At 39.1% G+C, this 23291-nt stretch overlaps 1 protein-coding gene across 2 annotated transcripts; it reads right to left on the bottom strand.

Annotated features, from left to right (window-relative positions):
• Positions 1-2577: 2577 nt before the first annotated feature.
• Positions 2578-14415, bottom strand: LOC109939084. 2 transcript variants are annotated; one of them, XM_048610830.1, is made up of 8 exons: positions 14235-14415; positions 12692-12811; positions 10205-10375; positions 9949-10072; positions 8627-8651; positions 7601-7757; positions 6956-7123; positions 2578-3872 (listed from the first exon to the last, which is right to left on the bottom strand). In XM_048610830.1, the coding sequence occupies exons 3-8, from the start codon at positions 10217-10219 to the stop codon at positions 3126-3128; spliced, it is 1236 nt and encodes a 411-aa protein (XP_048466787.1). In that variant the 5' UTR covers positions 10220-10375; positions 12692-12811; positions 14235-14415; the 3' UTR covers positions 2578-3125. The 2 variants fall into 2 exon arrangements, with proteins under 2 accessions (XP_048466787.1, XP_020392962.2); XM_020537373.2 differs by lacking the exon at positions 10205-10375 and having other exon boundaries at positions 14235-14411.
• Positions 14416-23291: the final 8876 nt, after the last annotated feature.

Raw genomic sequence — 23291 nt, forward strand, 5'->3', positions numbered from 1 at the left:
GGTCTGGGTGGGATGCTCTTCGGAGGGGCAGTGTGGACTTGTTGGGCTGAATGGCCTGTTTCCACACTGTGGGGATTCTATGATTCTAAACTGCAATACCCTCTTTAGAATTTTATAAGGTATTTTCCTATTTTCCTTTGCCTCTTTGTTTTTGTTCTATGTATTCGAAAATAAGAGCCTAAAAGTAAACTCGTAGCTGGATCTTTAAATCTCATCAACTAGGCTTTGGTTCAAGAGTGTAGAACTGAAATGAGCTTCAGTACTTTCTGACGGCCACCGATGTCACCTGACCTGAAAGCGGACAAGGTCAGCATGAATTTACAAAGAAATGTTTAAATAACTTTGCAAAGTAATGATTGTTGCATGCAAGGGCCAACCACCTTAAAACTGTCTACCACTCCCTGAAAAGCCTATCGAAGGGTAATTGTCTGGAAATTAAAATTCATCAACTGAGAACTTCATGTCTTTGGGAATGAGACCTTATCACTATCGATATTGCCAGAGCAAAGATCATTCTTTGAAACCCTTTATGCAAAGAGAAGGACTGCAAACTACACCCCCATGATAATGGGAAATTGAAAGTCTTGTTAAAAACCGATTGTCCCCATTTCGGGCCACAACCAGTATTCACACATCAAGTCACCCCAGCACCCTCCATGAGAAGCCATGATTTGTTTATTTTTAATAATTTATGGGATGTGGGTGTCACTGACTGGCCAACCATCAAACCCTGCTTTGAGACACAGTTCGTTACACACAGGTGCCCAACTACCACCATCTTCAGCAGGTTCTCTTCTCCCAGCTCTCGACTGGCCATCGCTCAAACAGCAGCCACAGGCCAAGTTATTAGAATAGAATCCATGACATCCTGAAGGACAGGGGCTTTCACAACACAGACTGAGTAGAAAGCTGCTGACCATTTGGCATTGCACCCCAATTCATTAAGGCACAAGCTATTCCAGGCTCAGTGACTTGACTGGAAGGTGGGGTAGCAATAGCAAAAGAAGGAGAAGGAAGCTAGCACAGCTAAATAATTTATGCCTTTATTTCAATGGAATGAGGGATGACCTTATTGAAACATACCAGAGTCTGAGGGGTCTTGACAACTTAGATATTCAGAAGGTGATTCTATTAGTGGAGGATTCTCAAACAAGAGGACGCTCATTTAAAACTGAGATGTCAAGGATTTTCTTATCATAAAGTAGCGAATGTCTGGGATTCTCTACTCGGGAGAGTCATGAAGGGAAATTACTCAAAGTATTTAAAGAAGCAGAACATAGATTTTTAAAATATCAGGTTTTTATTCACTCACGGGATATGGGAGTCGCTGGCTGGCCAACATTTATTGCCCATTCCTAGTTGCCGTGAGAAGGTTGTGGTGAGCTGCCTTCTTGAACTGCTACAGTCCATGTGCTCTATGCCGATGCACAATAGTGTTAGGGAGGAAATTCCAGGATTTTGACTCAACATCAGTGAAGGAACAGCAATATAGTTCAAAGTCAGGATGGCGAGTAGCTTGGAAAGGAACTTGAAGGTGATGGTGTTCTCGTGTGTCAACTGGCCTGATCCTTCTAGATTAAAGTGGTTATGGGTTTGGAAGCTGCTGTCAAAGGATCTTTAGCAAATTTCTGCATATTGTAGATAGTACACACAGGTGAGACTGAGCATCGGTGACGGAGGGAATCCTTTATCCTGGATGGTGTCAAGCTTTTTGAGTGTTGTTGGAACTGCACCTATCTCGGCAAGTGGGGAGTATTCCATCACCCTCCTGACTTGTGCCTTGTAGATGATGGAAGGCTTTGGGGAATCAGAGGTGAGTTATCACCTAGCCTCTGACCTGTTCTTGTAGCCACTGCATTTATCTGGCAAGTGCAGTTGAGTTTCTGGACAATGGTAATCTCCAGGATGTTAATAGCGGGGGATTCAGTGATGATAATACCAGTAAATGTCAGGGGGCGATCGTTAGATTGTCTCTTATGGGAGATGGTCACTACTTGGCATCTGTGGTGTGAATATCACTTGCCAATTGTCACCCCAAGCCTGGATATTGTCCAGATCTTGTTGCATTTGGACATGATCTGCTTCAGGTATTTGAGATGCGAATAGTGCTGACCATTATGCAAACATCACCGAACATCCCCACTTCTGACGTTATGATGGAGGCAAGGTCATTGATGAAGCACTTAAAGATGGTTGGGCCGAGGACACAACCCTGAGGAACTCCTGCAGAGATGTCCCAAAGCCGAGATGACTGACCTCCAACAACCATAGGCACCTTCCTATGTGTCAGGTATGTCTCCAACCAGCAGAATTTGCCATCTGATACCCACTGCTTCCAGTTTTACTACGAGCACTTTGATGTCACTCTCGGTTGAATGTGGCTGTCACACTCAATGCAAGTGTTTTTTAAATACCGTTCCCTAAAATTCACATAGTGCCAAAATCAAATAATTCAATAGGAAAAGGGCAAAGATAAACCAGATAATTAACAATAGGTTCTCTCTCTCATCATCAAAACAAGAAATTGACAAGATGGACTTGAATCATTTAGTTATCCAAGCTCCAAATTCAGGTAAGTAATGTTGAATATATATTTTCCATTTATTTACAAAATTAAACAAACTTTAAAAATAAATGATTAATTGACCACGAACACAACTTTCAAATAAATATTACTAAATGCAGTGTTGATAATTGTTGTGATACAGAAATTCATCCAGGTTTAATGTACATTCGAACATATGAATTAGGAGTGTAGTCGGCCATTCAGTCACTCTAGTCTGCTCTGCCATTCAATAAAATGATGCGGTCTATTTGTGTTTTGAATTCCACATTCCCATCCACCCCTGATAATCTTTGATTCCCTTACCTAACAATAATCTAGCTCCCTCTACCTTAAACATATTCAAAGACCCCACCTCCACCACCTTCCAAGCCAGGTTTCCAAAGTCCAAAGTATATACAAATACTGTTCTGAACTTCAGACATAAATTTCTATTTTAGTTTTTGCAGCTCAATATTATAGTTTTGAGCACTCAAGGCATCGGAACATTTTAATGACTGTAATATTACAGTTTGTGAGTCACACTTTACAGAAAAACATTAGCACAATAAGACAACCTTCATTAAACTGCATTCTGTAGGTCATCAGGTGTGTAAAATAAAATGTTATTATCTACATGAAAATTAAATAGTTTTAAGTTGTGTATAATTCTTCCTCTTCTTTTACGCTTAAGAAATTGCAAGGTGAATCTAACCCCTACAGGAGCAGGCATTCTATTGCAGATGTACCCATGGGCATTCAGAAGCCTGCTTAAAGATTCCACCTCAGCACAGTTCCCATATGGCCAAAATGCACGGTCATTGTTTTGTTGTTGTAGATTATTTCCTATGTCTGGGAACATATCCAGGCATTTTCTACAAGGTGGTATGGGGGTATGTTGTTGATGTTTGCCATTGCCTGAATATGTTCTTGTCTGCATGTTAGAATTACTCTTTATTTGGTACGCATTACAATACACAATAGGGCGGAATTGAATAGCCTGTTGGAGGCCTGTATTCATTCTCTCTGAAGCCATACATACTGCCAGGCTAATATCTTCATTCCATGTGCGGTAACACAGTATGTCTATCATGAGTTCTCTCTGATGCCTTCCAAAGCATGAAACTGAGGCACCAAAATAATTGTCTGTTTTCTGTTTTGTAGCCAAGTTGTAGAAGAAACAGCAGCTGATAACTGTTGATATATAACAAAAGACATTCCCACATCTCCTGCCTTCTTGGGGATTTTGATCCACAGTCATTTGTGTATTTAGACTTGAGAGAGTGTCTAAAATTAATTCGGTAATGTTTGATTTTTCCAAGTCAACCACCTGAGAAAAGAAAAGAAAATTTGTAATATCTTTTCCCAGTGCAGTCGGTAAACACTTAACATGTTAAACTCACATTCATCTGTCCATTATTTTCACTGATGGCTTTGTAAGCTTATTGAAATACATTAGAGCCTCCACTAATGCAGTAGAGAGCAATCAAAGACTAATATTGCAAATTAAGTTCCAGGCTAATATTGTATCAGAGATAGTAGGAACTGCAGATGCTGGAGAATCTGAGACAACAAGGTGCAGAGCTGGTTTTCTGATGAAGGGTCTAGGCCCGAAACGTCAGCCTTCCTGCTCCTACGATGCTGCTTGGCCTGCTGTGTTCATCCAGCTCTGCACCTTGTTGTCCCAGGCTAATATTTCTGTGTTCAGTGGTAAATGAAATAATGTTTGCTTTGGTGATTCTGTGCCCCTAAAAATGTGGGACGTTTGCACTACAGTTTTGCAGTTATCCACTGTTGAACATTCTTAAATAGATTGCAAAGTAAGTTTTCAGTTCTCTGTACCACGGTTCTGCCCGTACTTCACCAAAGAATAACACTCCATCTCACTTCACATTAATGTTGATCATAGAATCCCTACAGTGTGGAAGCAGGCCATTTAGCCCGTTGAGTCCACACTGACCCTCCAAAGAGCATCCCACCCAGACACAACTGCTTACCCTATCCCTGTAACCCTGCATTTCCCATGGCTAATCCACCTTTCCTGCACATCCCTGGACACTATGGGCAATTTACTTGGCCATGCCTACTAATCTGCACATCTTTAGACTATGGGAGGAAACCAGAGCACCCAGAGGAAACCAACTCAGACTCTGGGAGAACCTGCAAACTCCACACAGACAGTTGCCCAAGGTTGGAATCAAACTCAGGTCCCTGGCACTGTGAGGCAGCAGTGCTAACCATTGAGCCACTGTGCCAACCTAATGTTGTATTTCCATTTTCCAGAGATCGACCTTAAAGCCTCTCTAACTAAGTTTTCTCTCTGGTGCCATTTTCCATAGTAAGAACTGGATTGTAAACATCAAATTTATGCTGTGCAAACATTTACCTAATTAGTCAATGTTGGAATTGAATTTAGTTTTTTGAGCTAAAAGGTCAGTGGGTTATTTCACAGTATCATATATAAGTATCAATGCTCAACTTAGTTGTAAGCAGAATGGAACGGATACTAGTTAAACTAATCATTTAGCTATCTCAATGTACAACAGATAATTTTGGAAAAACATCATTTGTTCATCACAAAAACAGAAACATGCATATTAATACAGGTTTTGCCATTAAAACAATCCTAATGCCCTTCACAAATGAAAACCATGATGGGAGAGATTAGGAGGGGTATGACTGAAAGGTTGGTCAAAATCCTGGAATTTAAACAAAGCTTTTCAAGATGAAGGGAGAAATAAAGAAGGTTTAGTTGGTGCATCCCAGGTAATAAAGGTGAGGCAGCTGCTGGCTTTGCCACAATGGTGGAGTGAATGGAAAGGAAATGCATAAAAGACCAGTGGGGACCAGAGACTGTGGGAGGCGATAAGGCCACAAAGGACAGAAATGCAGGAGGTCAAGCTCTCATGAGACTTGAAGCCAAGGATAAGAATTTTAAAAGTAATGTGCTGGAGGAATCATGAATCTAGAGTAAGGATGGGAGTAATGTATGAATGAGACTTAATATAGGAAAGAAAATTCGCAATTAACATTTGGACATGTTGGACTTCTTGATGAGTCGAGGATTGAAAGCAGATATGATTGTGTACATTTGACAAAAATGTGGATAAGAATTAGAAATAAGTCTTGATGATGTGAAGTTTAATGCTATACTCTGGATTGAGCAAAATGCTAAATTTTTGCACACAGTCTGTTTCAGAAAAATTTGATGAATAAGAGAGATGGGGCTGGAGTCAATGACAAAAGGAACAGAACTTATGGCATGTACAAAAATCAATCACTTTGGTCTTTCCCAGGATCAGTTGACGGACGTTGTGATTAATTTATGATTTGATGCAAATCGAAGGGCACTTAGATGATTTTGAGATTGAAAGAGGTCATGAAATATATACTTGAATGGCAGCAGCATTCATGTGATATTCAATTCCATGTCTATGCATAATGTCATCTCTGGGTGTGATGCAGCGATGAAGAAGAGTGGGGCTAAAAGATAAATGCTTGGGGCATTTTGACAGACTAGAAGGAAATGTATTCCCAGAGATATGCCGGCTGGACTTGGATACTGTAAGGTACCTTTAGTTTTTGGTGTCTTTTTATTTAAAGAAATAATTTAACTTTGTTCATTCCCAGGATGCTGTAAGGTTTAATATGTCAAGGTACATTTTAACTGTTATTATTGTTTAACTGATAACAAAAACTAGAGGACATATGATTTGTGTGCTTGCACATTGCACTGTAGCCAGGACAGTTTTGAGGTAAAATGAGTGGAAAAATGGAGGCAGGATGAAAACAAGTTTGCATCTGCCATTTTGAAAAAAAAAGTTTGCGACTAGGCGTCCTTTTTAACAATAATATTTGCCATGCTAGAGTTAATTAGTATTGACAATATTTGTGAAACAGGTAAAGATTCTAAACATAGAGAACCTGACCATTACCTGAAATTGTTGTTTCATTTACAGATTAAAAACTGAGTATCACTGGATGTTATTTAGACAAATTCCGAGCAATTACATTTCACATCAAATATGAATAAAATGTAAAAGCTCACTGGCTCTATTCAATGCGCACATAGCTCAATTTATGCACTCTATTCAGTAAATCATTGTTTATTCCTCATATATTATATCAAGCATCACACTCAGGTTAATAATTGCTCCGGACATTTTCATTTCGTCTTCCAAGTTACTGGTACTGAACTATTGATGTTAATAAATACTGGTTGTAATGCCGATGAAGAGTAGTGTGAAGAAAATGCTCAACCATTTAACATCTGAGCAAATCAAACAAAAATGTGTAAAGAACATTTGTAATATTTATTTAAAAATTTTAAAAAACAATGAAATAACAGGACCAGTAAATTTGTAATTGTGCTGGGACACATTAGATTCGCTGGTCGATGTCACTTTTACTCACTATTTCAAGCAGAATTGTGTAAGGCGGTCGAGTTGGAAGATGTGTTTTGTACTGTTCAAACACGTCGGGAAGCTTGTTAGACCAAGATTCCACTGATTCTTCCAAAACGTCTCGTGGTTCAAAAGAAGGATTGTTAATATAACATAGAAACAGAATTGTATGCAGTATCTGTAAAAATTAACAATGACAAAGTTCAGCAATGACAATCAACTCTCTAGGATTGGTAATGAAGTTAGATCACAAAATTGTATCTTAGTCCTACAGTAAGGGAATATGGAGGGAAATTGTGGTCAAAAAAGCCCAACTCTAAAGGCAAAAAATACAAATTTCACACAAATGCTTTATTAAATTTTATAAAATTTATAGATAGCTGCAATATATTAACACTTAAATTATAATGATTATATGGGAATTCTGTCTAACAAATATTAGACCAAGATCGATGAAAATAACCAAATAAAATCTATTGCTCTAGTTTACGTTTACACAAGTTTATGATATTTAAACTATTCATTTGGAAGAAGTACAGAAAATAACTGCCAAGTAATTTTCAGCGCTGTTTAGTCTCATATATATCAGTTAGTACTAATTAACAGACATATCCTTCTAAACTTTATTATCATGACAATAAAACAAAAACAAAACCTCTTTAACGTATTGTTTTCCTCTTTCTCTAGACAGCTTCTTGCTTCCTACAGCACACTGGATGAATTCCACAGATATCTTTATAAACTGCATTGCACTTTTCAGAGACATCTGTGTCTGTGAATAGTTTTTTTCCATAAATTTATTACGTTCAATTCTGGTGAAGGAGAAGACATATGCATCATTCAACAGGAAGAAATTGGATTTGCGGAACAATTCTATTCAGAAATACACTGAAAACATTGCATTATGGTAATCATTTGTGGATTATCACTTATTTGTCACATGGTTCACCCGTCACGGTGAATATCAGCATGAGTAAACAATATGGAGCACATCGATCGCAGATACATTTTAGAAGCTAGGGTTGCTGCCTTGTATGGGAGACAATTAAAGTGAAGTTTGATAGTGCTGTTCAAAATTTTGAGGGGTATAGTCAGAATAAATGGGGAGAAACTGCTTCTGTTGGCAGAAGACTAGAGAACCAGAAAGCATTGACTTAAGGTAATTGGCAAAAGAAGCGACTTTAAGAAAGTCTTTTTATGCGGTAGGATCTGAAATGCATTATCTGATAACCTGATGGAGACAGATTCAACCATGGCTTTCAAAAGTGAACTGAGCAATTATCTGAAGAGAAAAGAATAACTACATGGCCATGGGGAAAGTATGGGGAACTGGGTCAGGTGAGTTGCTTTTCCAGAGAGCTGGCATTGACAGCATGGACCAAATGGCCTCCTCCTGTGCTGCAACTATTCTAGGATATCCATCATGATAAATCAGGCTCAAAACAGAATAAAACTACCCATGTTAATCTATTCAGAGATAGTAAGAACTGTCGATGCTGGAGTCAGAGATAACACTGTTTGGAGCTGGAGGAACACAGCAGGTCAGGCAGCATCAGGGGAGCAGGAAAGTTGATGATTTGGGTTGGGACCCTTCTTCAGAAATTTCTGAATGCTTTTCTGATGCTGCCTGGACTGTTATGTTCCTCCAGCTCCACACTAGACAAATAGTGAACCATCTTACCTTCTCTCTTCAGCTAACACTGGAACTAGGGGAAAAAAGAAACAGATTGTATTAGTTCTTAGAGTTTCATAAATTTATTGTGAGTAACTTCTACCAACTTACAAGATGCATTTAAATTAAATATTGATCTAATGATTTTTACTGATGAAGGTATACTCATTGATGCACAGGCCATTCAGGACAAGAAAATGAAAAAAAATCCTCTACGGTACATTAAGTTGAGTTTAAAGTTCATAAAAATTATTCCTTATTCCAAGTTTCACTCATGTCAAAATATGACACTCCTGTGTATCTTCAAGGGAAAAAGCTTCCTCTGACCTCCTATCACTGATGCCCAACATTAAACTCTCATGTATGTAGAGTAGACCTTGGAGCTATCTATAACCATGTGTCCATGTCATTCTGTGACCTGCTAAAGTAGGTGGTGATCAAGAAAGCTTTTGCAGCAGACATTGTTAGTGTTTCTAACCCAGCATGGAATCTACTAAATGAGTAGCTAATTCCTGGTCATTAATGCAATGAAAAGAACTTTAGAAACTCTACCATCATTATTCATAGCTCCAGAGTGCAAACATTCATGTAAATGTGCAGTTTATTTGCATTCTTTAAGGCATGGTGTGGGACATTCTATGATTGTGTTCATGACTTATTAGCAAGATGTTAGCTTTCATTCAAAAATACTTAGAAAATATAATTTTAATTGTTTCCAAAATCCTTGTGCAAATTTTACAATAACAACTTGCAATTATGTCGAGTCTTTAACACGGAAAATGTTCCAAGCTGTTTCACAGAAATGTGTGCAAATACCAAATTGGAAGGAGAAATTAGGGGCACAAGCAAAAACCTGGTCAAAACATGGGTTTTAAGTTGCGTCTTAAAGGAGAAGGGGTTTAGGGAAGGCATTGCAAACAATGGGGCCTGTGTGGCTTACAGCACAGACACCAATACCGGTGCAAAGAGAGGAAAGAATGAACAAGAGATCAGGATCAAAGGAACAGAGAATATAAGGGAACAGTGGGTGTAGGACAGGAGAAGGCTACATAGATAGACAGGAGTGAGACAAAGGAGGGAATTAACTCAATGATAAAAATGTTATGTTAATTTCAGTTAGTGTAACTCAGCAAGCATACAGATGATGGTGAGAAGGCCTTGCTGAAGAACAGAATACAAAAAATTGAACTTTCAATGAGCTTTTTTTGTTCTGGTTTCTAAGCATATCTGAGTAAACACTGGAGAATGGCAGGATGGCTTACCTCCTGTCAAAATGCTACCAGTTTAGCAAATTATCAAACTATACATAAGAGTGTACAAAACAACAGTACCTTCATTTGCAGAACGGTAACATCCATTGATGTAGCTGACTTTCTCATGGTACATGCGGCAGTTTTCACGCTTACAGCAATGATTTGGATTCTCTTGATCACATAAGAAGTACTTCCTCAGGGTCTATAAACGCACATTGATTTATTATTACACAACTAGTCTTCCCCAAGAAACAAATGAAATTACTAATAATGACTAACTTCATGACTGGTCTAAATTTTGTGCTGTACAGTTCTATGTTCTATCTCTAATTACCTCTGAGAAGATCATGGTAAGCCACCTTTATGTACCTCTAAAATCTACGTGGTATAGGTACAGCTACAGTGCTGTGAGGAATGGAGCTGGTGGCTTTTGACACACCAGCAGTGAAGGGATGGCGGCAGTTAGTCATACTTCCTTCTCCAAGTATCTTCATCTCTTTCGATTCTGCAATGCAATCACATTACTAGCACATAGATGCTGCCAAAATCTCAACAGTATTCTCAGGCAGTTTTGGAAAGAAATAGTAGGAAATAATGATTTAGATATATCATCACAGATATGATGGCTTCAATTTACTATGATAGTAATACATGCTATTATAGAATGGAGCGAAACAGATGAATGGAGGGATACAGATTCACGGCTAGAATTCCTGCAGTGCTACAGTTTGGATGTCATCCATCATTAGTAGGTGCATAAGACAACTGAGAAGTCAGTCATGGGCTATTATTGTTCTTAAACAACTGGCTGGTAAGGGACTAACATTATGTTATGATATAGGCCTAACATTTAACATTTAAAAAGAAATGCAAACTCCCCATTTCAACCAATGCACAAGATTTCACATTTTTAAACCAAACTAACTATTGTACAAATTACAGAACAAATTAAACAAAGCAAATATTGCTGACCTAACAATGTGGTTTATAATTCTTTACAGTGTGTATGCCCTCAGGTTTACTTTTTACCTCCCCAAGAAATTGCAAATTAGTTCTTCTGCAGCGACCATCATAAGTATGTCACAGTCCTCTGGAGAATTTCCCTCAGCTTCAGCTGCTACTTGAGGTAAAATTTTCATTTCTCCTCTCTTGACCATGGAGGTCCTGTCCCTCGTTCTTATTACATTTCTAATATAAATTAATCTGCAGGCTACTTTCTTTTCCAATAAGACATTGTGAGCCTGAGTGTAGATTCTCCCACTGGCTTCAAAAAATAGGAAATCTTTCAATGTTTGTTTCGTCACAAGTTTCCAAATGTGACTAAGTAGCCTTCCACACAGTCAATGACAAAGTCAGTGACTTACTGTGCTGACAGCACAGTTCCAGTTATGTGGCATTTATTTTGCATAAATTCTATCAGTGAGCTGGAATCCACACAAGGTCCAAACTGCAAAAAAGTCTTTTCCCAGCAAACATGCAGATAAATTGAAACCAAAAAGTCTTCCAAGTAAACACAGAATGTTGGAGAAACAGCTGGTCTGGCAGTATCTGTAGTGAAAGAGAAACTAATTTAATGTTTCAAGGCCAGTATGACTCTTCAGAACTGAAAGGTGTTTGGATATACTTTCTTCATACTTTTGACAGAGGCAGAAGCCCAATGCAAAAGGCAAAGAGGTTGTCAATCGTGGAGAAAGAGAAAAAGGAATATAAAATGCATGTAAATTAGTGTGTAAAAAGGTTAGAATGGATCCTCTATACTAAGAACAAATTAAACAAGATGCAAACAAGACAAGCCTGTGAGAGAGAGACGGTGAAAGGGAATGTAAGAAAAACGGATAACAGACAATAATGCGGTCAGTTTCTGAAGTTATGGAATTCAATATTGAGAGCTCAAGGCTGTAAAGTGCCTTATGAGGTGTTGTTCCTCGAGCTTGCATTGAGTTTCACTGGAACACTGCAGCAGGCCCAGGTCAGAAACGTTAGCATAAGAGCAACATGGTTTATTGAAAGGCTGAGCAACTGAGACGTCAGGGTCATTCTACAGACAGAGTGGAGATGCTCGCTCATGTTCTCATTTATAACGTTTTCTTTCATTTGATGATGTAAATGAGCTTTATAACCTTTCAGGACTCACTGAATTTGTATAAACTAATTTTGCCCCAACTCCCAAACCGAACCAATCTCTGTACCGCACTTCTTTGCAAACACAAAGAATAGCCCTCCCATTTTTTGGTTTCCTAACAAAGCCCTCCTGCTGTTTTATAATCACAGGTCTGATGATGCGTCACTGGGCTTGAAACAGTAACTCTGATTCCTTCCCCCAAATGCTGCCAGACCTGCTGAGTTTCTCCAGCAATTTCTGTTTTTGTTTCAGATCGCCAGCTTCTGCAGTTCTTTGTTTTATTATTTTGCTATTTTTAGATCTTCATGTTATAGGGGTTAAGCTGTTAAAGCAACAAGGCTTTAACCTTTTAAATGAAATGGACTCCAAGCTGCTTTAATTGAATTTTTCATTTGCTACAATTACACTTTAATTCTTAAAACCAGACATTATACATTTAAAGCTCATTCATAATTGCTATAGAGCTGAATAGCTTGCTGAGCCATGACTGAGGGAGTGAAAGAATGGTCAGCCACATCACTGTGGAGTCACACATAGGCCAGATCAGAGTTGGATGGAAGACTTCCTGTTCCTTTTTATAGTGCATCAGATGAGACTTTTAAACAACAATTGATGATAGTTTCATTGTCACAATCTTTAAAACAAACATAAGTCAAAATGGTCAAAAAATTGTTTGAATTGTAACAAGATCATACATACCTCTTGATTCAAATGTTTCTGGGAGCAGTCTCTGTTTGCGCACCTCTTTTGTTCATGCCACACAAGACAGACATCTGCTGATAACCTACAGCTATCTCTATGCAGAAACCGGCATTGTTGCTGTCAAAACAATGTATGATGCTTATGATTGACCATTAAAACAGTAAACAGTACTTCCCATCTGGAAATCTACATATGTGCTTAACAGGAAATTGTATGGAACAATTTTTATCAAATTTAATCACATTCACTTTTTCAGTTTCCAAAATGAGCAGGGATCCTTTTTGCCTTGTACACATTATATTGTGTGCATTGAATAAATGCTTTTTAAAATTCATTCATGGGATGAGGGCGTCACTGGCTAGGCAGCATTTATTGCCCATCCCTAATTCCCCAGATGGCAGTTAAGAGTCAACATTGCTGTGGGTCTGGTGTCACATGAAGGCCAGACCAGGTAAGGATGGCAGTTTCCTTCCCTTAAGAACATCAGTGAACCAGATGGGTTTTTCCAACAATCGACAATGGATTCATGGTCATCATTAGACTCTTATTTCCAGATGTTTGTGGAATTCAATTTCTACCATCTGCCATGGCAGGATTCAAACCTGGGTGCCCAGAACATTGTCTGGGTCTCTGGATTAACAATCCAATGATAATACCATTAGGCCATTGCCTCCCCTATTATTGAATAATAAAGCACAGAAGTTGAGAAATGTACAGAATAACAAACAACTTTTAATTTACTGAGCAGATAGATTATTTAAATTCATGGAAGTACATGATTTATTAATTCCAAGAATTGAGCTTTCAAATTCTAGAAAATGTTTAAACAAATAAATGATAAGGAGGTGAAATGCATATTTCACCAAATAAATATTCAGTAGTCACTTTCGATTGGATGAATATTTGAAGGAGGAAAAAAAGGGTTCATTCAAATTAAAAAGGACTTTAATGTGCTAGGGGCAGAAGTTATGGAATCACAGAATGGAACACCAGAGAAGGTGCCTCTGAGTCTGCACTAGTTCTTTGAAAGGCTTCAGTAAGCTGGAAGGCTGGTTTGCAAAGCAGAAAGAAGCCAACAATACTGGTTCAATTCCTGTACCAGCTGAGGTTACTATGAACATCTTGCCTTCTCAACGTTGCCCCCTTACCTGAGGTGTAGTGACCCTCAAGTTAAACTCAACCCCGGCTTTCCCTCTCTCATGAGATCGCGGGACTCTGGGGACTTTAAAGAATGGGGTACTTCAGTCCCACATTTATGTGGTTAACTATTTAAACCCTCTAATAAAATATGGTAAGCTCCTGTAAATAAACAAATAATTTAAAGGTCATTTCTACCATTGTGAAACATCATCAAAAGTAATGCAGTGATCTATCACTGTCTTTTTGAAGGATGGGAAATAAATGTGGTCTGGCCAGCATTTCCCTTCTCACAAAAAGAAAATTTTAATAATCAAAGATTTGCTTATGGTCCATGTAAGTTTCAATACATAAAATAAATATTTTGTTTATTTATATCAACAAAGAGCTGAATTAAACATACTTCTTCACATTGAGTCTGGTATTGATAGAAAAAGCAGTCAATGTCTTCTGGTTGGTAATCATTTCTCTGCAATAGAAATGTAACATAATCAATGTGAGAAATGTCAAAAGTACCTGAGTCCACAGGGTTTATTCATCTTTAAAGCTCTCTTGGATTTCACTGCTAGCTAGCCCATCAATGTTCTGTCATTCTCCTAAATTTATTGGTATATTTAAAGGCATTCCAGATCTCACTAACATTAGAATCATTGTTAATTTACACAGGAAAAACAATGTTGGATTTTCAGGAGAATCTGACATCCCTCCATTTTCAATGCCAATTGCAAAGCAATAGAATCAAGAAGGAAGGGAATTTTGCCAGAGATGTACAAATCCCTGATTTCACCTCATACTACATACAGTTTTGGGTGCCATGCCTGTCAGCTAGCTCAGTTGGCTGGACGGCTGTTTTATGATGCAGAGAGACGCCAGCGCCAACTGAGGTTAGCACGAAGGTCCCACCTGCTCCACCTTGCGTGAGGTGTGGTGACCCTCAGGTTACACTCAATCATCGCTCTCTAATGAGAGAGCAGCTCTTTGGTCCCTGGGACTATGGCAACTTTATTTACCATATATGAGGGATACACAACCTTAGAAGGCAAACAGCACGATTCACCAGAATATTACCAGGCTGTTAGACGATGAGGAACTACAGAAAATAGGCAGCTCTTTCCTCAAACATAAATCTTTAGTGAGAAATCACATCACTGAATGTCCACCCTGTCCTTTTAAATAGTATTGGCACGCAGCTTCGTTTGTGTGTGCTGGGATGGTTACTACTAAAGTTCAGTACCTGGTCTGTATGTGTGGCTTTTCGGTGTACTTTCATTTGCAGTTCCCCATTTGCCTTGCGCTCTACCATGACGTCGAAGCTGCGTGCGAACACTATTTAAAAGGGCAACAACACACTGCAGCAACACGGAACTACGCCAAGAGGAAGAAGAATACCTCTTCCAAGTGTTCAAGGATAATGGATATCCAAAGAACTGGGTCAGAAGATGCCTACAAGAACAGCATCAGAAAGATTCTACATGCCCCGACACACTCATCACACTACCCTACATCAGGAACACGTCAGAACACACCACAAGACTCCTACAACCGCTGGGCATCACAGTGGCACACAAGCCCACATCAACCCTATGACAACTGCTCACCCGAACTAAAGACCCACTCCCCACCATGGACAGAACCAATAACATCTATAAAATCCCCTGCAGAGACTGCGAGAAATACTACATCGGACAAACAGGAAGGAAACTAACAACAAGAGTACATGAACACCAACGGGCTACAAAAAGACACGACCAATACTCACTCATCTCAATCCACATGGACAAGGAGAACCATGACTTCGACTGGGACAACATCAAGATCCTGGGACAGGCTAGGCAGAGACAAGCATGAGGATTCCTGGAAGCATGGCACTCCACGAAGCATGCTATTAATAAACACATTAAACTCGACCCCATATACATTCCACTATGAAGGAAAACCGGAAGTGAGGCAATCCATTTCAACAGACACCAGAATTTAAAAACCAGGCGGGAAAACACACCGACGCTTCATCAGAGGCTGCACTGAGGATGTAACCAAGCATGGTAACTAAACGTCTGCAAAACAACAAACCAGCTTGGCGAGCCAACCAACCTCAACACCCACAATCCGAGCTACAGATCAACTCCGAAACCTTTGAGATGACATTACTGAGCCATTTTCTTCGGCCCAACAAGTCCACACTGACCCTTGGAGCATCCCATGCAGACCCATCCCCTTAAAACCCACCTAAGCTACACATCCCTGAAACACTACAGGCAATTTAGCATGGCCAATCCACCTAACCTGCACATCTTTGGACTGTGGGAGGAAACCAGAGTACCTGGAGGAAACCCACGCAGACACGGGGAGAATGTGCAAACTCCGCACAAACAATCGCCCGAGAATGGAATTGAACCTGGTTTCCTGGCGCTGTGAGGCAGCAGTGCTAACCACTGAGCCACTGTGCTGCCAAATTTGTTTTAAAAGCTACATTTAAGTGTATTATGAAGATGAAATCAATATTAGCATTCTTATGCATGTGTGAAAACATGCAGTCACACAGTGGGTTTGCAAGTTCCCCATAAAATAAAGACCCATTAAAACAAATTAGGTCTAAACACAGTGCCTTTAACACTCCAAGCATTTAAAACAGAGTTTAAAAATTTCTGCCTTCCTTTAAAATCACTATCGTAACTGCAGTTACATTTTTACACTGTAAAAAAACCCCACACATATCTGTTTCACTTTTTCAGAGAACAAGTGATCTATTAACATGCTTGTGGCTCAACAAAGGTCAAATGACACACACATCCAGTGCTAAGGAAAATATTTTTTGCAGTTAACGAACGTGCAAGTTTCAAAAGATGTTATGTACCCAAAAAAGGTATCTGCTCTGTTTCACTTCAGTATGTGTGCCTTTGACAAAATATTTTCTTTGCTTACTTTTTTTATTGCAGTTCACTGTTGTTACAACAAATTCACTTTGACCATTCTCCATTTTTCTGAACACACGCAAATCAAGAAACTAAATTGCATGGCCATCTCCTTTCCAAATATTCTAAATCAAAGGGTTAGATTATGGTGAAATACCATCTGAAGAGTTCAAGGCTGCTAATTCTCATTTGCAAGAAACAACTTAAATCTAGTTTTGCATAGCCTCTCAATGTTTTTGTAACGGATTGCAAACAAAAAGATGTGTGTATATTTGTGAAGGGTAGTATCTAAAGACTGACTGTACATGGATGCAGGGAAAGCACAAAGATAACTGGATGCGTTACAGAATCAGGTAACCATGTCTGATTTCAAACACACAGGTACCATTCACTGATGCCAAAACAGTCAGTGGTGAGTTAAACCTTATAACGAAAACAGCTAGTCCCTGACAGAAGCATGCTAATACAAATAAGAGTTATTCATAAGAACAAGAGATGATCCTGTCCAAAGTGAATTGTTCAAGTAATAGTTTGGTTCAACGGTATATGATATTTTCTCAAAAACCAGCTTAGCTACAATAGTGAGCCTCCATTTTTTAAACTCGTTGATCAATTCCTGGAATTTGGGACTGATGTCACTTCAGTGTTTTGGTGATAAGTGAGACGTATATCATTGATGGAGCCAAACGAAGCTGAAAAATTTTGGCACTAATTAGTAAACAGTAACAAAGTCCATCAACCTCAGGGAGGGTAACCAATTCAGTTCCAATTGTTTAAAAATAAAATACAAATTGTAAATAGCCACACTCTATTAGGAAAATTATGACCAGAAGAAAATTAGTTAGGACACATCTACCAAACATCAGAATATGCTATATATTTTACTGAGTAGAGGACCTTCAAAGTGCCTGTGCTTCTTTCCATTATTTCATTCCTCTGCCTAACCTATGAAGAATCCGTTATAAACTCCGAGTCTTGTAATAGATATGTTTCAAACAGATGATTGAATGTTCAAAGGCATAAAGTTAAAATCATTAGGTTGCACATGATTTCAAAATTATAGTAATATTTGACGGTAAAGTAAGCCCACCGGTTTAACAAACCAACTCTTAGGCCTGCCAATAAAAGTAAAAGCTAGTTTTACGAAATGCTGTCTAGCAAAATTGTAAATATTTACAATTACATCTGTGTACATAACTCAGAAGTCATGTCTAATGTTGGAACAGCAAATGGTGCAAACTCAATAGGTTGACTGGAATCTGCAATTAACTGACTTTTCTGATGTTGAACAGCACACTACTTGTTTCCAGTTCTGGTGTTATTTCCACTTTGCAGTAGTAGGGAAATACAACAATTGATCTTTACCCCAGTATTCCATTGAGTGTGTTATGTGTTTCATTTTGGTAACCTATTCCAAATTGAAATTTAAAGTGTAACCCACATTCGTGTGTTTCTTTGGATGTCGTTGCACTTACAGTGATATATTATTTGCTGAATCTTAAAAGGCAGCTGAAATATACAGGGGACACTGGATTTATTGGGTGTGTTTAGATTTTCCTACAATGATGAAGTACAGCTGAGGATATGGTGTGTGCACAAATCTAGAACTTCCAAATCCACAAAACGTAAAATGATGTGGGCTGTAGCAACAGTGGCTGCAACAGGAAAAATAAAGTTAAGTGAAGACTAAAAAAAAGTTGCAGATTATAAATTAATTTTCTCTAAGTGAATTATTGGAGTTGCTTCACCCAGCAGCTGGACTTTTGCTACAAATCAGAATGGACAGTTTAGCAGATATCAACCAGCATATATTCTGCCAAACTAAATTTTGTTTGTTCTGTGCACTTAGCCCTAAAATTGAAATAGCCCTTCAGGAGGCAGATTGATTTTAATCTCACTGAAGTGTCTCTAATAATATTTATGTCGGTGAGTTATTAAATCCCCATGCAAACCATGTAATGTGGTTGTTGAATACAGATCTTTCCTTGTGCATTTTCTGGAAGAAGAATTGTGAGCACATCTCATCCTGCTCCAAGTGCAGACCCTGGACCAAAAGATTATCTTAGAGGCCTCTGAGGCAAAGAGTGAGGCTTGCTGGCTCTTTGCCTCTTGGAGATCCTCTGTGACTTTGAATATAGGTTAGCTAGGGGTCCTTGTATCACACTTTGTCAAAATCTGCCTTGAATTCAAGAAATCATCTCATGTTACCTTTAGAATTCTGGTCCTTTGTGCACATTTGGGCCAAGGCTATAGTGAAGTCAGGAGATAAATGTCCCTCGCACAACCCAAACAGAACCTGGTTAATAGGTTAGAAGTACTATTAAATAGTATTTAATCCTTGGGTGAGGTGGTTGGTTGAATGGCGATGCAGTGTGATGCCAACGGCTTGGGTTCAATTTCCAGATTGGCTGAGGTTACAGTGAAGGACTCTCCTTCTCAACCTTTTCCCCTCACCTGAGGTGTGGTGACCCTCAGGTTAAACCACCATCAGTCATCTCAGAGCAGCCTATAGTCTGGTAGGACAACGACTACAATGCCTTTTATGAAAAGCAAAATCTAACACTTTTTTGATAATTGATAATACTGATAGAACCATGGAAGACAGGCCGTTCTATATGAATCATGGCTGATCAGCCAGCTCAGTACCCTATTCTCATCATCTTCTCATTGAGATAAATGGGAGAAAGGCCAAGAACTGTATTTAACTACATGAAAATATTCAAAGTATTGGCTTCAACAACTTCCTATGGCTGAGAATTCCACAGGTTCACCACTAGATGGGTGAAGAAATCTCAGTCCTAAATGGCCTACACTACATACTTCAACCATGACAGGTAGTAATCACCTGGTTTTTACTTGCTCTGTTTTCTGGACAACATTCCACAATGGTCAGTGGCAACAGTAAACTACACTTTTCACTGTATTTGTATACATTTGTCAATAAATATAATTTTTAAAAAATCAATGGCTGTTAGATACTCCTGTTGTATTTGTACCAGTGTAGAATGACTAATGGCATGACTTGCTCTTCAACACAAATCTTCAATACTACAGCTGGGATACAGTCAGGGCCTATAGCTTTTACTGCATTCATTCCCTTCAACTGTTCCTTGAAATCACACAATGAACCAAATTGTTTCAAGTTTGGTATCTGTGATGTGGGGATCTCAGAAACATGCCAAGATAAATCATCCAATTGGCACTTCTAGCTAAAGATGATTCCAAGTGCTTCAGCCATGAAATTTGCTGAGAAATACTAGGCTGTACCATCATTGAGAATAGGAATGCCTTTTTAGTGTCCTACTCCAATTAGTTGTTTAAATATTCACCATTCACAACTGTATGTGGCAGGACAGCAAAACTTTGACCTCAACTGCTGTTCATGGCCTATGACATTGCTGCCTATCTTTAGCTTGTAGCAGTCCCATGCTCTAGCTCCAAAAGGATTATATCTAATTTTCATATGCTTTCTTATACATATTGAGGCAGACTGTTCCCTGGATTGATAATTATAGAGTGGGTGAACATAACTTGGCTGCTGCTGATAGCCCACAGTAGTTCCTCAGATGTCTAGATTTAAACCGCAACATCTGTTGTGATCTTAGCCTACTTAGTACAGTTGTACCCAGACAGAACTATGTCCTTAGAGTAAGGATGGGACTTTAGCATGTCAGGACTGGGCGATGAGACAAATGACTGTATTGGTAGGAATGATCTAGTTGACACACTCAACAGCTTCCACAGACTCAATCTGGGATTACGCCCTTCAGCATACAGCCAGCTCTGATAGTACTCACACTACAAAACTGCACTGAAAACCCCCATCAGGAGAATATTCTCTATCTTTGAGTGCTGAGGAAGCATCACTAGACCTGAAATGTTAACTCTTATTTCTCTCCACAGATGCTGCCAGACCTGCTAAACATTTCCAGCAAATTCTGTTTTTGTTTCTGATTTACAACATCCACAGTTCTTTTGGTTTTTATTCTCTACCCTTACCACTTAACCAAGCAATAGTCAAAATTCACCAGCTGAGAATGGTCAGTAGCATTATATGCAAGTTTCACCTAATGCCTTGAAACTTCATGGGACTATGGGTCAATGTTGAAAATTTGATGCCCACTTAAACTGCATAACACTGTTACCAACCCTGTAGGAGACAGCAAGGACTGCAGATGCTGGAGTCAGAGACAACACAGTATGGAGCTGGAGGAACACAGCAGGCCAGGCAGCATCAGAGAAGCAGGAAAGTTGACATTTTGGATTGTGACCCTTCCGAAACGTCAAGTTTCCTGCTCTTCTGATGCTTCCTAGCCTGCTGTGTTCCTCCAGCTCCATGCTGTGTTGTCCCTGTTACCAACCCTGTAAAGTCTGTTGCCTCTGGGATTAGGAGAGGAGTTAGAAACGTGAACTATGATTCACTGAACATGACTTCAAACTGTTATTTAAGTAGTCTATGGGTCACTGCCAGATGTTTGCAAGGTCATTAGGCGGTCAACTGTAAGTTGTGCTGCCATTTCCAGTAGCTAGGTCAAGACTGAATAGTTGACCTGGCTTCATTCAATGTTTTTAGTGTCAAAACAATTGTTGCAAAGTAACTTTTTGGGTCAGTGTAGACAGCAATAACCAAATGCATAGCAGAAAGAACAGACTTTTTTTTCCCACTTCAGTACATTATTTAAATTAAAAACAAGATGTTGGAAATACTTGGGTCAGGCAACAGTGGAGGAAAAAGTGGTTAACAATTAAACAAATTCAGAGGATCTGGGGTTTAAGTACAACAAAATGGAAGGCTTGAAAGGGAAGCAGGGGATAAAAGATTAGATTACAAATAAAAAATCAAAGAATGGAAATGGATATAGTAAAGGAGCAAAAGCCATGCCTTGAGGTACGAATGATAACATTCTGACAACTGCGATGCAGAGGAATAAAAAGATAATGAAATCATCAAATCGAAAAGGGGCAGAATTTATGGATTGGTGGGTTGAACTCATATGAAGTCCAGAGGCTGTAGAATGGAACTAAAAGAAGAGATGCCACCTCTTAGCTTGCTTTGAGCTCAGTCTTTCAACTCATTCAGATCATCGTTTAGATCATGACCATAACTCTCAATTTCCTTTTCCTTGTTCAGTTGTGTCTCAATTTTGTTCTTTATATTGCATTAACTCTTGGTTTTGAGATCATGAAAAGCCTGTCATTTAGACTCATCATGCTACCCAAAAAGCTTCCCTTCTCTAAATTTTGCCCGCACTCACTACGATTCACTGGCTCAAAAGCCACTCGTCTTTTCTCAGTTTTGAAAGGTCATTGGCCTGAAACACTTACCCTTCACTAATCAAAGATCCCAGCATTGTCTTCATTTCAGACTGCCAACATATGTAGCATTTTGTTTTGTTCAGCCTATGATCCAACTTAGCCTGAAACAAATCTTGGGGCTTAAAAACTGCTGCATCTTTATAGCAGTAGTAAGGAAACAGGAAGGTAAAGCCTAGTGATCTTATCGTCAATCAATCAAAGATATAGTATACCCTCCATGTTTGCAATGAGAACGTGCTCCAGCATGCTCTGTGGCACTCAGACTTAGCAGCTCAACACTGATTATTCATAAGTAGTATAGAGTCAAAGAGCTGTACAGCATGAAAACAGACCCTTCGGTCCAACTCGTCCATGCCGACCAGACATCCTAATCTGGTCCCCATTTGCCAGCATTTGGCCCATATCCTCCTAAACTCTTCCTATTCATATACCCATCATACCCATGTTTTTAAACATTATAATTGTGCCAGCCTCCACCAGTTCCTCTGGCAGCTCATTCCATACATAATGCAGAACATACATACTGCTTAAAAATAGAAGCTACTAAAGGTTTGTACCTTATGCTCAAGAGAGCAGTCAAACTACTGAACAATTAGCATCCAGCAGAAACTGCTTTTCTGGAAAGTTGGTATTTTTGTGATCCTGCCCTTGACGGCAAGAGGGGAGAAGTCAACATGTCTTTTTAAGCAATATTCTTACCTTTGGCCTGAAACCTCTGCCATATTCATAGATTTCAGTTCCAGGAAATACTGGACCTTTGCAGAAGAGCTTTCCAAATCACTGGCAATTTTGTGCAACATTTCTTCTTCATAGGCAAATACTGAACCATCCTTTCCAGTGAGGATGACAAGCTGAAGTCCTGGTGCCAGGCATGGATAACTTTCAATCATGCCCAAGACCACCATATCCATTCTCTGGGGCAAATAGAGATCTTGCCAACACCTAAGCAGGTCAGGCCTTCCCCAATAAACAGTATCATCCAGGCCCCCAGTTATTAGTGGAATGTCCATTGGCAATTTCAGTCTTTCCTCTATGAAGATTCACTTTGTCTGATACCAGTTTCAAATATTGTCCACCTAAAAATGAGAAGTTAAGTACTAATGAAATCCATTACCTATCTAGTGCACTTACTCAGAATATGGTAGGGGCATGCAACTTAAATATTTCAGGTTTAGTGAACTAAACTATCCAATATATTGGAATATGGTGTTCAGTTCTAGTCACCTCATTAT

Source organism: Rhincodon typus, chromosome 23 (genome assembly GCF_021869965.1).
Source record: "Rhincodon typus isolate 14 chromosome 23, sRhiTyp1.1, whole genome shotgun sequence".
NCBI classification, from domain to species: domain Eukaryota; kingdom Metazoa; phylum Chordata; class Chondrichthyes; order Orectolobiformes; family Rhincodontidae; genus Rhincodon; species Rhincodon typus.